Source organism: Muscardinus avellanarius (genome assembly GCF_963383645.1).
Source record: "Muscardinus avellanarius genome assembly, chromosome: 4".
NCBI classification, from domain to species: Eukaryota; Metazoa; Chordata; class Mammalia; order Rodentia; family Gliridae; genus Muscardinus; species Muscardinus avellanarius.
In genome coordinates this window covers 105,179,174-105,195,284 of record NC_137789.1, presented here as the reverse complement: position 1 = coordinate 105,195,284, position 16,111 = coordinate 105,179,174, and the positions used below count along the sequence as shown (strand labels likewise).

Here is a 16,111-nt window from a genome sequence, read left to right as displayed (position 1 = left end):
ACTGGGAAAAAAAAAAAAACAAAGAAAGAGAGAGAGAAAGAAAGAGAGAGAGAGAAAAAGAAGAATTATAAGAGCCAGGGCTGGTGGCTCACACATCTAATCCTAGTACATGGGAGGTTGAGACATGAGGATTGCAGGTCTGAGGCCAGCCTCGGCTACATAGTAAGACCCTGTTTCAAAATAAATAAATAGCTGGGCATGGTGGCGCACGCTTGTAATCCCCACACTTGGGAGGCAGAGACAGCTTGGGAGGTTCGAAGCCAGCCGCACTGGCTTAAGAGACCCTGTTTCCAAAAATAAAATAGATCTGGGAGTGTAGCCCGGAAGTAGGAGGGCTTCCAGGAACCCCAGTACCACCACACACACAAAAAAATAAATAAATAAAAAAATAAAAAAAAATAAATAAAAAGGGCTGGGAGATAGAAAGTAGCTCAGATGTAGAGGGCCCTTAGGTTCAGTTCTAGTACGAAACAATTAAACTGTGATGTACAACTAACTGGAAGATAGAACGGTGCCCTAAGGCTGAGAGCAGGTACCCAGAGGGCCAGACTCTGAAGTCTGCCTTCCCCAAGCTGGGGTTCAGACCTGGTGGAGGAACTGTGTTGAAGTTCACTGGCTTGCCTGGCTAGGGTGGCCTGTAGTTATGGCCAGGGGGAGCATGAGCCATTGCCACTGGTGGCCAGGTGGTGGGCATGCAGAAGAAGTGGGAGTGACCCTTTGTGGTGTAGACAGGCTCAAGTGAGCAGGAAGATGGTGTGAGCAGGAGACCTGAGCTTGCAGCATTTTGTAGATGTGGTTGTGAGAAGGCGATCACATGGCCAGGCCTTGAGGTGGCCAAGAGAACTGTGTTCTGGGCCTGAGTCCAGGGTGGGGCACTACCAGCTGGTGCTCGTGGCTGCTGGCTACCCTGGAAACCCTTGCCTCTCACCATGACTCTCTAGCGCCCTCTACTGGGAAGGCTGCTCATGGCGCTCTCTGTAGGAGGGATGTGTCAGTGTAGGTATGGAAGGATTTGGAGTTGTGAGGCTAAATTAAATTGGTAACTGAAACAAAAATGGGATTTCCACTCTCGGGTGGCAACTGAGAAGCGCCCCATGCTTGGCAGCCGCTGTGCCTGCAGCGGAGGTTTCTAGCACGTGTGTTGCACGTGCTCCATAGGGGTGACTGTCCCAGCCTGGGCTGATGGAGGGAGGCTGTGCACCATGGCTTCAGCATCATTTCCTCCTGGGCCTCATTCCTTCTCAGCCCTGGAGGTTCTGATGGCCAGCTACAAAGTCCCCAGAAGACCAGATGTTGGGGACCTGGTCTGGCGTATGCCAATTTCCAGACAGCCTTGACCTCTCTTGACTTTTTACCCTGAGTCTCTGAGGCCACAAATGAATTTGATTGCAGGTGCCAAATTCCTTGCCACGGCTACTGCCACCTCTTGTAATCCATGTTCCTGCCCATCAAGGTTGAATTCACTCTGCTCTGTGTCTCCTCTGGGTCTTGCTTAAGATCAATCCCAGAGGCAGGTACTTCCAGGCACCTGCCAGAAACGTCTCACGGCTGCTCTGTCTCTCCACCCCATCACGGCTTTGACTTCAGATTCCTCGGATTACATTGTCTGCCCCTGGTCAGCCCTGATCTCTGCGACTGGAAGTCTCTCTTTCCAAGATCATATTTCTCACATAGAAGCTGCTCCTTTCAAGGCCCCTGAACTGCTGCAGCGACAAAATGAGGATGAGCAACCGGACATGTCACAGGTGAGACAAGTGTCAGCGTGGCCGCTTCCACTGCCTGTCCTCCGGGAAAGTCCTGGACCAGGGCAGCATCCTAGCTCCCCGCCCACCCCAGAAGCCTGCTTCTCAACTCCAAGGCAGAGTGGGTTTAAAGAATTTTCTTCCCAGGCTTTCTTCCTAGGTTTTGGACAAGGGTGAGTTAACTTTTCTGAGCCTCAGTTTTTTTTTTTTTTAGGTTATCAGTGGCCTTTATTTTTATTTTTTTGTAGTAAGATTTTTTTCAATATGTATTATCTTTTAAAAAAATTTAATTGGTGCATTGTAGTCATACATCTTTTTTTGTGTGTGGTACTAGGGATGAAAACCAGGGCCTTTCTACCTCTGACCTACATTCCCAGACCTGTTTTATATTTTATTTGGAAACAGGGTCTCACTAAGCTGCTGGGAGCCTCACTAAGTAGCTGAGGCTGGCTTCAAATCTGCACAATCCTCCTGTCTCAGCCTCCCAAGTGCTGGCATTACCAGCCTGCACTACTACGCCTGGCTGTAGTCATACATCTTAATGGAGTACAAGATGGTAGAGGTATACATGCACACATCACTCATTTAGTCCTTTCCCAATTCCCCTTTCCCTCCTTCTCAAGTTTAGCTTAGTGATTAATTGCCTCAGTTTTTATATCTGTAAAGTGGATATGACTTAGTCAATCCAGGTAGTCTTAACATTCAAAAAGAAGATTTTGAAGCTGGATGTGGTGGTACACACCTATAATCCCACTACCTTTGAGGCTAAGACAGGAGGATCACAGGTTTGAGGCCAGCTGCAGAAACTTAGCAAGGCCTTTACTCAACAACTTAGTGAGACACTGTTTCAAAATTTAAAAAAGATAGAGAAGCATCTCAGAGGTAGAATGCCTATGGGTTTGATTCTCAGTGCTGACAAATACATAAATAAATAAACATAAAAAATTAGAGTACAGTAGAAGCTTATTTAATGCCTTGAAAGGAAACTCAATATGTGCATCAACATATGCACACACGATGTGACCCAAGTTTGGAGGGAGAGAGAGAGAGAGAAAGAAAGAAACATATCACAGTGTCTGTGATGATTATTTCTGGATGGAGGTATCAGTGGAGAGTTTTGGTCTTCCTCCGATAGACATATTTTCCTTCTGAACAGTGAACTGTTCTAGTAGACAGTCTTTTCCATTTTAAAAAGAAGAAATCCGAAGTGAGAATGACTAAAGGCAGGTGCACGGCGCTGGGCAGGACGCGGTGGCTGCTGATCTGTGAGCTCCGTCCCTTTTCCCTTGTTCTTTCACTGGAACAGTGAAGATCTGGAACAGCCACTCTGTGAAGAAGGGGTGGGGCCCAGTGCTTCCAGGTCTGGTCTGTCAGGTCCATGTGTCTGCAGGTCACATCACAGTAGTTAAAACACAAGTCCTGGCGCATTGGCCCTGGCTCTGTCACCCACCAGTAGTTGTCCCCGTATTCCTGGCCCGCACACCCTCCCCCAAAACTGCTAGGACCTAGGGGTGGCACAGACTCCAGTGCCTCCCAAAGTCTCTGTGGGCCTCTTGGTCAGTTCTTCAAGTTACCGCCTCTGCTCTGAACTCATGCTTGGCCCCCAACCTGCTCCCTGGGCCCCAGCTGAAGGGCAGGCCAATTCCATCTGAACACACACATTCCAAGGATCCAGCTTCCCAAGGGATGAACCTTGACCCGTGGCCAAATAGAGTTGGAGGAAACTGAGAAGACGAAGCCCCCTCTTTCCTCCCCTAGCGGGTGGCTAGGGGAGATGTTCAGGCTGTGGGTGCCTTTCAGAGAAGCCCTGCCATCCAGCAGCCACACCTGCTGTACTTCCTGCTGTGCTCGGTGGCCAGCGTGGTGACCCTGCCTGCCACACCTGCCCTGTTTCTTTCACCTTTTCTGCTTACTCTCATCACCCTGGCTTACAGCCTCTTGGGGAAGTGTCAGCACTTAATCCTTGCCTCAGGCTCTGCTTTCTCAAGGACCTGAGCTAAGAAAGACCTTGAGTGTTCCTGAGGTGGTCACCCCTCCATCCATCCCTCCCTGCACTCAAAGGTGAAGAACAGGCTCCACCCTCCCAACTACAGTTTGGCCTCCATTGAGCACACCTATGTCTAGAGCCTCCTTGGACTAGAGAAAATGTGCTCTTCTCTTCCGCATACAAGGGCTCCAGGAATTCCAAGGGTAAAGGAATAGGCTGAGCTCAGAACTGGGTGGGTGCACTGCTGAGAGAGGCTAGGTGGGAAGGGAAGAGCTAGTCTGATCTGGGTGGCGTCCAGTGTGAGGAAGGATTCAGTTCTGAATGAGCTAGCACTTTCATTCAGAATTCTCTAGGTACATGAAGCATGGCAGGAGGAGTGTTTCTTAGAGGCCCAAAGACAACAGATTCAAGCCCTGTTTTGTTTTTGTTTTTGTGTTCTGGGTACTGGGGATTGAGCCAGGGGGCATTCTGACCCTGAGCTACACCCCCAGCCCTTTTAATTTTGAAACATTATATCACTAAGTAGTTGAGGGTCTTGCTAAGTTGCTGAGGCTGGCCTTGAACCTGCTATCCTTCTTCTCAGCTTCCAAGTACTGAGATTACAGGTGTGTGCCACCATGCCTGGCTTTAATCCTTGTTGATTAGGTAGGAGGCAGGTTTACCTGACCACCCCATATCCTACAATATCCCTGAAGCTCAGTTCTGGTGCCCAGTGACCTCTACTCACTACAGGGCTTTCTACATCCAACTTCATGGTCTGTAGGGGCAGCTGGGCACTCGGCAGAGTGGCTCCAGGAGGGGCTGTGCTCAGAATCCTCTCCTTGCCCTAGGTCCTTCTCTGAGCTCAGGAAGATGGACCCTGACTCCCCTCTTTGGCTAACATACTGTTCTAAGCAATAAACTGAGATATTTCTCCCACATCCTGGAGTCTTATCCCAGGTGGAAGTGGAAGAGATGGGCAGGTCTCTAAGTACAAATCCCATCCCATGGTCATGGCAGACATCACCAACTGATCAGCTGTTCTTTCCTTCTTAGTCAGGAGTGGCCTTCAAAATCCTTCTTACCAACCTGTCTGCAGTCAGCATCTCCCCATGGGCTGGGTTTAGGATTTGGAGTGGACCCTGAGGACACTGTGGCCTGGGCTTTGCCCTAGGACATTTAGACAGAGCCTTGGAATCCAGGAAGGCTTCCGGTGTGGACAATGCCCCCAGCAGTGTTCAGGAGGCTGCTTCAATGATTCTCTGGAAATGGGGTACAGTCTGTGAACTTTCCTTAGGAGTAGAGGTTGGGATAGGGGTACAATTTCAGACAAAGACAAGCGCTAATGGGTGCAGATGATGAACACACATCTTGACCTCACAATGTGGAAAACCAGAGCTGATTGTGTTAGAGCAGTGGTTACTCTAGCTATAGTACACTCTTACAAACCACACTTCATTACTTCACCCTCCCTTTTTCAAAGCCCCCAAGTCTTTTCCTGAGAAGCAGGATCTTAAGGGCAATGGGACTTGTTGGTGATAATAGAAGCCCCACAATGACCACACAATGATGTTCACTCAGCACTAGTGTGGTCCATAGGCAACAGTCACGTGGTGCGGGCCAGGAAGTCTGAATTGAAGGCCAGGTTTGGGTCACATCTGGGCAAATTCCATAGCTTTCCTTTGCTCTGGTTTCTTCTTCTGTAAATCAGGGACAACACCTACCTCAGAGCACTGTTGTGAGGACTAATTACCTTTGTATAAATAAAAGACTTAGAACAGGGCTCAGTATATCGTGAGTGGTCTGTATATTGTGAGTGCTCCAATAAAAACAATGACGTGATTATTATTATCATCTCCGGGTATTTTTATTTGGTCCTTTTGAGTATTCAGGCAGAAGCCTCACTTCAGAGATGAGAAAATTGAAGCTCAGAGGAACTAGGAAACACTCTTTCCATCACACCATCTCGCCTTCTGACCAGATCTGGCGCTTTCTAATCTACAACACGTTGTGGACTTTCCTAGATCAAGTTGACCTGTAATATGTCATGAGCATTGGCCTTGGCTATAAGAAACAGAAGGCCTGAAACCCAGTGGCCAGCATCACAAATAAAGTTGTTAGTTACTAACCAGATGCCCGGGGACTGGTCAGTAGCTCAGCAGTGTCACAAGGATCCAGCTCTGAATTTCCATCCCATGATCTCATTCCCATCTGCTGGTTCATTGTCCTTAGGTTTGTCTCTTCAAGGTTACAAAATGGTTGCTATAACTCCAATCACATGAGGCAAGGTTCAAGGCTGAAACCAGATGGAAAAGGTTGGACCAGTCACATGTCTTCCTTTTGTAAGTCAAGCAAAAATAAAATAAGATAAAAATTTGCAAAAGCCTTCTAACAGATGTTATTCACATCTTTTGCCAAAATTGGGTGCCATAATTACTGCTAGAAAGCAAATTTCTGGCTTTCTAGCCTGTAGCATTGGAGGCAGGAAAGGTTAGTGGATGTTTCTGGGCTGCAGATGACTGAGTCTGCACATGGGGAAACTGAAGTGTATTTTGCTTGCAGGACCATGGAATGACAGATGACTGAAATGTAATCATGTGCTTCTCTTTTGGGCAGATGCATGTCTATTCTTTAGGAATGACTCTCTACTGGTCAGCAGAGTTCCATGTCCCGACAAACCAGGTGTGTAAACAAGAATACTTCAAGCCTGGCCAGGCCATGTCCTTGGATAAACTTGGTAGTTTCCCCTTGGGGCAGGGGCCACATCTGTTGAGCATGTGTGCCACCACTCTTTCCTCCCACACCCTTGGCAGGCATTGCCTGTGGATTACACAACTCCTCCCAGCTAGTCCAGAGAGAACCTCAGAATCCTGCTTAACGCTGTATTCCAGGCAGACAAGAGTTTTGGCTGGCAAGTGAGGTCAGCTTTATTTACCATCTTTGTTCAGAGGAGGTAACAAGCCACGGAAGTTTACAGCCACCAAAGACACAGTTATCTATTCACTTACTTATTTCCTAAAAGTCTTCCTGAACAGAAATGTTTTCTTGAGGAAAGGGTTCCATGCTCAACCAATGTGGAAAGATGTTCTCTGCAACATTTCTCTCTGGAAGGCTTTCCAGAGGAGTTTATTAGAGACTGCAAGAAGGCTTGAAGCATAGAAACTTACCAGCTCTGTTCAGCATAGCATTTTACAGCACTTTGGAATACTGAATATTTGTGTTTCCATATTTGTGTAAATTTCCATCTGACACCGTAAGAATTCCTTAGAAACTAGTCTACAAGAGTCCATGCTGAAGTCCTGCCCAGCCCGCCTAACCTGCCTTCCCTCTCTACCTCCCTTTCCTTCCCTCCCTTCTTCCTTCTCTCCTTCCCTCCCTTCCACATTCCCTACTTTCTTTCCTCCCTCCTTCCTCCCGACCTCCTTTCTTCCTTTGTTCCCTCCTTCCCTACCTTCTTCCTTCCATCCCTTCTTCCTTCCTTTCTTTCTCTCCCTGTCTCTTCCTTTCCCCTTCCCTCCCTCCTTCCTTCGTCTTTCCTCCTCTTCTCTTTCAGTCAGCATTCTCACTGTATGATCTAAACACTTGACAACCACAACTTGAGGAAGGAGGATTTATTTGCTGGATATTTACATTCCTGGATATATTCAGTTCTGGATAGATACAGTCCACTAACACCAAGCAAGAGTGGGACTCTAGGTCCTCCAGGCATGATGACAGGAGGCAGAGAGAGCAAGCAGAGGGGGCAAGGGACATATATAGCCCCCAAGGCCATACTCCCAGGGACCCACATCCCAGTGTGGCTGCCTCCAGAGGATGAGGTCCCAGGGACATTTTAGTTTCAATTCATAACTCTCCTTCCTTCCTTCCTTCCTTCCTTTCTTCCTTCCTTCCTTCCTTCCATCTCTTCCTCCTTCCCTCCTTCCCCCCCTCCCTCTCTCCCTCTCTCCCTCTCTTCCTCTTTCCTTCTCTCTCCTCTTCTTTTTTCCTCCCCTGGCCTCTCCAATCCCAAACCCCAGTGCATCCTGGTACTCTTTCTTGAGCAGAGAGGCACTCGCAGCTCTCCTTTTGTGGAATTTGTGGCCGCTCCCATGGCCCGAAGGATCCCTTCCTGCTTCCCAGTAAGAGACGGGTGGAGCCTAGAATCACCAGCTCCCTCTGGCTCTATGCTGGGTCCTGCACTTGGTTTAATGCTGTGCCAGAGTCATGGTGAAATTTGTTGTGACTTGGGTCCAGGGGCCCACATGGTCCTTGGCAGTGCCCTTCCTTTCAGCCATGGCTCGGAACCCCAACCCTCCACCTTTGCATGAATGGTGCCCTCTGCCCATAGCTCCCACCCCACTCTCCTCCTAGTGAGCCCTGTGTACTCTTCAAAGTGAGCTGGGGCAGGTCAGGCCCCTGTCACCCTTACTGTCCTCACCTCCTTCAGTGATGTTCTCACTGGTCTTGAAGGCAGGGGCCACCTCAGTAGCCATGCAGTCCCAGGCACACCGTGTGAGTGCAGGACTTGACAGCCTGGCTGCCCGTGAAGACGGAGCCTTAACAGATGTCCCTGCAAGACATGGTCCTACAGGCTTTCTGCAAAATGACTTTCAATATGAGTGGGAGAAATTGTCCCATTGTTGTTGCTGTTATCATTTGGTATGCTGGGAATTGGGCCTAGGGCTATACACCCCTAACAGTCACATCTTGAATTTGAGTTTGACACCTTCCCCATATAAGTGGTGGCCATTTAAATGCATGAAGAAAGTGCTTATAAAAGGCCTTTTTAACCTTTTGCTTAATGTGTGCATGTGACATTATGTTCACTCAACAATGACTGAGTCATTGTGCTGCTACGGACTCCACAGTGAAAAGGCCAGCCAGGCATGGTGGCACACGCCTCTGTAATCCCAGTAATCGGGAGGCTGAGACAGGAGGTTTGAGGTCAGCCTCAGCAACTTAACAAGACCCTGTTTCAAAATACAAATTAAAAAGAGCTGGAGATGTAGCTCAGAGGTAGAATGCTCCTGGATTCAATCCCTAGTACCCTCTTTCCCCAGAAAATAACCCCACAAAGTACCAAGGCCATAGTGTGTCTGGTTCTGGAGCACGTGTTCTAGGGGAAAGGACCACGAGACTCAACTATGTAATTGGAGAAAATGCCAGGCTGCCCAGGTGGAGGTGAGGAGAGGCTGATCCCTGCTCTGAGCAGGGCACAGGGCACGGTGGGAATCCATCATGCCCAGCCCCCATTTTCCATCAGCATTCCAAGAACATGGCCAGGCTACACACCAGAGGCTGAGAGAATGGCTTTGAATAGTGTAGCCTCTGTGATAAAGCTTTTTCCATTATTTTTTTGGTACTAGGAATCAAATGCAGAAACATTCTACTTCCAAGATATACCCCTGAGTCCTATATTATTTTATATTTTAAAAGGAAGTCTTGCTAAGTTGCTGAAGGTCTTGCTAAGTTGCTCAGGCTGGCCTCCTTGAACCTGCAATCTTCCTGTCTTGGCCTTCCAAGTACAGGGATTACAGATGTGCACAACCGCGCTGCGTGCTTCATGATAAATCCTATTTCTGTCCCGAGCTCTTCAGCAAGGGTGGTGTGTGTTCTGGTGACACTGGGAACCCGGTTTCTATTGGTGTCCAGGGTGCACCTGACACAGCGTGGGACTGGGCATCGACCTCACTTCTCACCCGCCCGTGTGTCCTGCAGCCCCTGCAGCTCTGCGAGCCCTTGCACACCATCCTGCTGACCATGTGTGAAGACCTGCCTGGCAGGCGGCCGGTGCTGCAGTCAGTTCTGGAAGCTTGTCAGATCCATCAGAAAGAAGTGTCCACATACCCAGCCCCCGCCAGTGTCCACGTCAGCCGGCTGGTGGGCGTGGTTCTGGGCACCATCTCTGAGATCAGTACTGGACTAAGCTCCTCACCATGGCAGCCCTGTGTGTGGCTTTTGACATTTGAATTCACTAAGTTATAATGAATCAAAAGAGTAAATAGAATAAACAGAATAAAAAGAGTCAGGGGCCAGGGGCATGGTTTAGTGGTGGAGCACTTGCCTAACACGAAAGCCCTGGATTTGATATCCAGCACTGTAAAAATAATGAATGAATGAATTAATGAATATAATAATATATTTTATTAATATGTAATAATAAATACTGTGCTGCTTGCTGCCCTTGGCATCCCCAGTGCCAAGCCATGGGTCTGGTATATGGAAACATCTGCCTTAGATCTGGTCCCCTCCAATCTAACCCAGAGACTGGGATTCTTCTGTGAGTTATTATCAGGGAAGTGCCCCTGGGAGAAGATAGGCATGGAAAAAGAGTGGATTGAATGAGCTGAACCAAGAAGTGTGCTCAACTGGAGACAGTCTCCACCTGGTCCCCTAAGGAGCTCCAGGATAGGAATGGCACCCACTGTTGTTCTACCTGATGCCCGGGCAGGGCTGGGGCAAGTGACCTGCCCAGGGTGCAAAGTGCAGTAGCCTTCTTTCTGCCTGTCTCTCTGTGTTTCTCTCTCTAAACTGAGATCTCACTGTGATGGCCTTGAACTCTCCATCCTCTCCACTCAGCCTCCCAAGCGTATTAGAAGCATGTACCACAGTGCCTGTATTTTGTTGTATGGGCTTTTCATTTGAGATGGACTGGAGGGAGGGCAAATCTGGGCAGGCTGTACCTGTCCAGGGCACATTGGTGAGCCCAGGCCAAGATTAATGCAGGGGTCTCATAGATGGAGATAGAGGGACAGCGGGCTACTGTGCTGACAACAGTCAATCAGAAGATGTTCAGCTTGTCTAAGCATCCTTCTTGGACCCCTCTCTCTTGCTATGTGCACATGTGGCTCCTATTAACTGGGCCAGAGGATCTGGTGGGAGAAGAGGGATACATCTCTTTTAAAGACATTAGTCTCTACCATTAATGGCGTGCCATCGACTTTGGCTAGACACTGTGTTGACCTACAGTGTTTCCTCCAGGGCCCCACAAAGTGGACTTCAGTTCCTTGTTCAACATTAATGGGGGCCCTGCATCAGGTGAGCTTTAATGGTGCATAAAGAAACAGTGACATGGGAGAGACAGGCAGGTGAACACACGAACAGTAATGTGGTGTAATAGGGACAGGAGAGGTGATCAGGAGGGTGGGAGTGGAGACACTCACAGTAGAGGACACAGCTCTGGGTCTTGAAGGCACAGAGGAGCTTCTGGGGAGAGCCTAGCCAGTGGGGAGACGCAGGAGAAAGGTGCAGATGTGTAGGAATGTGCATGAATGGTGGGCGTGGACTGTCCCTAGGGTTCCTGTGGTGGTGGGTGCAGAGCATGATCTGGCTGCACTAGGCTCTGACTGTGCAGGGTAGACGTTTCCACTCTAGTTTAGTGTGAGCAGGTAGTTTGCATGTTTCTGCACAAACACCTCCTCCTAACCTTGACCTGCGGATGTTCCATGCGGTTGGCCCTCAGGTGGAGAAAAGGGTTGTAGAGGAAAGCACCTGTGTGCAGCAGAGCAGGAGCTACCTGCTCAGGAGGAGGCTGCACCCGGCAAGCAGCGAGAGCCCCGCGGCGCATGCCCTGGACCGTCTGCAGCCTCGAAGAGGTGGGTGTGGTGCCCTGAGCATCCCTGTGTGGCTGGTGGTGACCATGCTGTGGTTTCCTGCCCCAAACCAGCCAGGTATTCCTGTACTCATGGCAGAGGAGGCCCATGTAAGGGCCCCTCTTCCAGAAAACCCCAGGAGAGAAGGAGCTGAGGTCTCATCTATGTCCACTGGAAAGTTTAAACAGTTTAACATTTATATACAACCTTAACTCTTTTTTATTTTTTATTTTTATTTTTATTTTATTTTATTTTAATTTTTTGTGGGTCTGGGGATGGAACCCAGGGGCATTTGACCTCCGAGCTACACCCCCTGCCCTATTTTTTATTCTTTATTTTGAAACTGGGTCTCACTGAGTTGCAGAGGGCCTCACTAAAAGTAGCTGATGCTGTCCGTGAACTGTGATCCTCCAGGTCTCAGCCTCCTGAATGCTGGGATTACAAGCGTGCACCACCATGTCTGGCTCCAACCTTAAATCTTTTTTAAAAATTTAACTCTAAAGCTGGGCGTGGTGGCGCATGCTTTAAACCCTGCTCTTGGGAGGCTGAGACAGGAGGATTGCACAGGTTCGAAGCCAGCCTCAGCTACTTAGTGAGGCTCTCAGCAACTTAGTGAGACCCTGTTTCCAAATAAAATATAAAATAGGTCTGGGAGTATAGCCCAGAGGTAGAAACACCCCTGGGTTCCACCCCCAGTACCACACACACAAAAAATTAAACTCTAACTGTTCAAGTTGATGAGAACATATTTATAAAAGCAACCACAAAGAAAAAATTAAAAGACAAATTTCTTCCTAACTGGAATGAAAGGAAAATTAACTTGTAAAGGACTTTTAGATATTGTTCTGGTTATGTTAAAAGAGTGACTTTTAAAATAACCTTCAAATTGTCAACTGAATTTGAGCTTGCCTGCTTGATTTATTCTTTTTATTTTTTGGTATTGTGGATTGAGCTTAGGGGTATTCTGCCTTTGAGCTATACCCTCAGACCTTTTAATTTTATTTTAATTAATTAATTAATTAATTAATTAATTTTGGAACTGGGGGTGGAATCCAGGGGCTTTTCTACCTCTGGGCTATACTCCCACACCTATTTTATACTTTATTTGGAAACAGGGTCTCACTAAGTTGCTGAGAGCTTCACTAAGTAGCTGAGGCTGGCTTCAAACCTGTGCGATCCTCCTGTCTCAGCCTCCCAAGTGCTGAGATTACAAGCATGTGCCAACACGCCCTGCTAGACCTTTTTATTTTGAAACAAGATCCTGCAAAGTTGCTAAGGCTGGCCTCAAACCTGCGATCTTCTTGTCTCAGCCTCCTGACTACTGGGATTGCAGATGTGTATCACCATGTCTTGTTAATGCATTTATTTTTAGCTAAAGTTATCATTTATCATTCCTAAAACAAGGTCTTTGTTAATTGCCAGTAGGTTTTGTATTCCCCTGAAACACTCTTCTCTGCACCCTCCCCCACCCTGTGATTGTCATTTTCAGTTTGTGTGTGTGTGTGTGTGTGTGTGTGTGTGTGTGTGTGTGTTACTGGAGAAAGAAACTAAGGGTATTTCTACCTCTGAGCTATGCCCTCAGATCTTTATTTTTTATTTTCAGATAGGGTCTTGCTAAGTTTCTGAGGCTGGCCTTGATTGATCCTCCTGTCTCAGCCTCCTCCCAAATACTGGGATTACAGGTGTGCACATTGTGCCTGGCTTGTTATTTCCAGTTTTTTTTTTGTTTTTTTTTTGTTTTTTGTTTTTTTGGTGGTACTAGGGCTCCTGAAAACCCTTCTACCTCCGGGCTACACTCCCAGACCTATTTTTATATTTTTATTTGGAAACAGAGTCTCTTAAGCCAGTGAGGCTGACTTTGAACCAGTGCGATCCTCCTGTCTCCGCCTCCCAAGCGCAAGGATTACAAGCGTGCACCACCACACCGGGTTTACTTCCAGTTTTGATATGAGAATACAGATGTAGAGACTCAGTGATTTCACCTAGGGCACACAGCTAATAAGTGATCACGTCTCTTACCTGATTTGAGAAAGTAAGTCCTTTGCCTCCATCCCTGCCCTCTACCGTGCTGTTTGCTTAGTTTCAGAGAGAAGCACAGAGACCCAGAGCTCCCTGGAGCCCTGCTGGAATGCCTCAGTGCGCAGCCGCTGCAGCCTCTTTGTTAACAGGTGAGCCGCGGGGAGTACAGGGTGCTGTGAACTCGGTGCAGGGCCGCCCATACCTGGCTTTTTTACTGGTTACTGATGAGAAACCGCTGGCTTCTCCAGAAAGTGCCCAGCCCCATTCCATTAGAAAATGGGGAAGCCATGCTTTGTTGGCAGCTGTGTTGTTCGGTGCCCTGTCTCCTCTGGGAACTGTGGTCTGGCTCAGAGACAGAATACGACAAGCCTGAATGTCATGGCAGTAGTCATTGCCCTACCATGCTGCATAACCAAGGACCAGGAGGCACAGTGGTCGAAAGTAACACTGTTCACTGAGGTCGCAAGTCCACGGTTGGTGATGGGGTTGTGCTCCGCTGGAGCTTCTGGACTCCGCGGGGTGTGGTCAGCTGTGGCTCAGCGAGGCTGCTTCACCCCTGATGGGTGTCTGGCTGTGTGGGGGGACCCTGGCGGTCCCCCACCAACAGGCCAGCCTGGGTTATCTCCATGACCTCAGTGGTGGTGGGGTACGTTTGAGGTTTCTATAACTGACCTCCACCACTTTATTCTATAGGCCAACCCAGATTCATGGGGGCAGGAAGATGGACCCCCATCTCTTGACAGGAGACAGATGCAGTCACATTGACAAGGGCAGACACTGGAGGGAAGAATGTGCTCGCTTTTGCCATCAGACCAGCACCAATACTTAAATTGGATAGAATTTCATAGGACCTATGTCTCCCTGAAGCTGGAATGTGGGGCGATTTGAAATTTGGGGGATTTCTTTATGTACATGTCGATTTGCTGAGGACTGCAATGGTGTCTTGCCTTTCTACGGTCCAGCCAAGGGCTTCAAGCCTGCTACGTGTCCCATCCATGGTCCGGCCTTGACCGGATGGTACAGAGTTTATCTCACCTCACAGTGATGCTTCCTGCCATTTAAAGCTCTATTTTCTCAATAAGAATAGCCTTTTCCACCCTGCTTATAACTTATGTGCATCCATTTATCAGTTAATGTCAGGGTGCATTTTGAGAAATGCTTCATTAGACAGGGTCATCATTGTGGAAGGTACTTACAGAAAGCCAGACCATGGATTCTACTACAGACTCTATGTATATGTGGTGTACACAACATGGTATGTACATCGCTAATGCCCCTAGGGCTGTGATGGACAGAACAACATGGGATTAAGCACGTGAGAGAACCATGAAATCAAGAGACACAGGAAGCACACATACACGAGACTGCTGTGAGAATAACATGGCTTACTGTTCAACAGTAAAGCTTTTATTAAGTAGATGTACATTCTAAAATAATGATACTAGGGTAGCAAGTACACAGTCAGTCGCTCTCATTACCCATTATGATAACAGTGCTGTGCACAATAGTGTGTTATAGGGTATGTGTTCATTGTCAAAAGATTTTGAACAATATATAATGTTTGAAGGAATAAAGTTAGAACCCTCTGCCACCCCATGGTGATCTGCTCAGGGTTATGGTGGACCTGTGGTCCTGCACCTGGAGCACACAGACAGGGTCCTGGCCCGGGGGAGATGCAGATTGTGGCCTCACACCCTAGGTCCCTGAGAAGCCTGAGGCCTCTGCAGACCTCAGTTTCCCTATCTAAAAAGCGGAAGTGATAACTCCTCCATAGGTGCAGGGTGAAGAGGGCACAGAACAGGGTGCGTGCCTCCCGACTGAGCGACCGCACCTCGTGGCTTTCACGCATGCGCCAGAAGCATTGTCATGTGAAATGTTCACTCCTTCTCCGCCCTTGGGCAGTGCTCTTGCAGGGACAGCACCTCACAACCAGCAGGAGGGCCGGCGGCTCAGCGCTGGCTCTGTGCTCTTGGCAGAAGCAGGAAGTTCACGAACAGCTACTCCTTCTCAGAGGGGTTTCCTGCAAAGGAAGGGAAAGGTGAGCAAGAGAGGGCTGGGCACCCCCTGGGGGTGGAACAGGGCATTGTCACCCAGAGGCCACAAATGAGCAGGTCTCTGGGAACCAGGATTCTTGGGCTGAGATTCACAGGATTTGAGAAACATAAGCCTGGAATTTGGAACTTAGGACGCAGATCCATATCGGGTGGTCCCACTGGGCCAGGCTCTGCAAAGGAAGCAGTGGAGGGCGTCCACTTGAAGGTGGCTGGCATGCCTCTCAGGAAGTGTGCAGTGTCAGTGTGTAGCTTGGGAGCAGAGTGTGATATAGAGAATAGAGCATTGCTCCAGGAGCCTAAACAAGATGTTGTGAATCTTGGTCTTGAAGGCGATGAGACAGATTAGCTTACTCTGGGGCTAGTACACCTTGTGTTACTACTAGATTTTAGATAAGGCAGAACGCAGTTGTCAGGGGCCTCCAGGGCGCACACAGTACAGGTGTGCGGATCTGGGACTCAAGAGGCGGGTGCCTTTCTAGGAAGGAGAGAGTCTTCCTTCTGATTGGTAAAGAGTAGCAAGCTTAGGGGTAGTGTGGGAGGTCAAGGCTGGGGGAAGCTGATCCAACTTGTTCTAGCCTTGAAGGCCTGGCTAACATGAGGGACAAGCATGGAGTGGCCCCTGTGGCCTGCCTGTGCCTCCCAGGACCTCAGCCTCTTCCTTGGCAGGCTGGGGGTTTAGTTTAGCAAGACTGTGCTGGCAAGTGGGATCAGGGATGGGCCCAGAGGTGTACCTTCTCGTCAAGAATCTTCTAGAAATGG

The 16,111-nt window shown here is 48.6% G+C and overlaps 1 protein-coding gene across 1 annotated transcript in view; it reads left to right on the top strand.

Annotated features, from left to right (window-relative positions):
* FRMPD2 (FERM and PDZ domain containing 2) overlaps nucleotides 1-16,111 on the top strand; it is a gene marked incomplete at both ends in the record, with an annotated part of 129,152 nt that overhangs the window by 25,020 nt on the left and 88,021 nt on the right. The window contains 6 exons of the mRNA XM_080695364.1: nucleotides 1,588-1,745; nucleotides 6,325-6,390; nucleotides 9,406-9,597; nucleotides 11,150-11,282; nucleotides 13,360-13,447; nucleotides 15,201-15,336. Coding sequence (XP_080551490.1) covers nucleotides 1,588-1,745; nucleotides 6,325-6,390; nucleotides 9,406-9,597; nucleotides 11,150-11,282; nucleotides 13,360-13,447; nucleotides 15,201-15,336 — 773 coding nt within the window. The remainder of the gene's footprint in view (nucleotides 1-1,587; nucleotides 1,746-6,324; nucleotides 6,391-9,405; nucleotides 9,598-11,149; nucleotides 11,283-13,359; nucleotides 13,448-15,200; nucleotides 15,337-16,111) is intronic.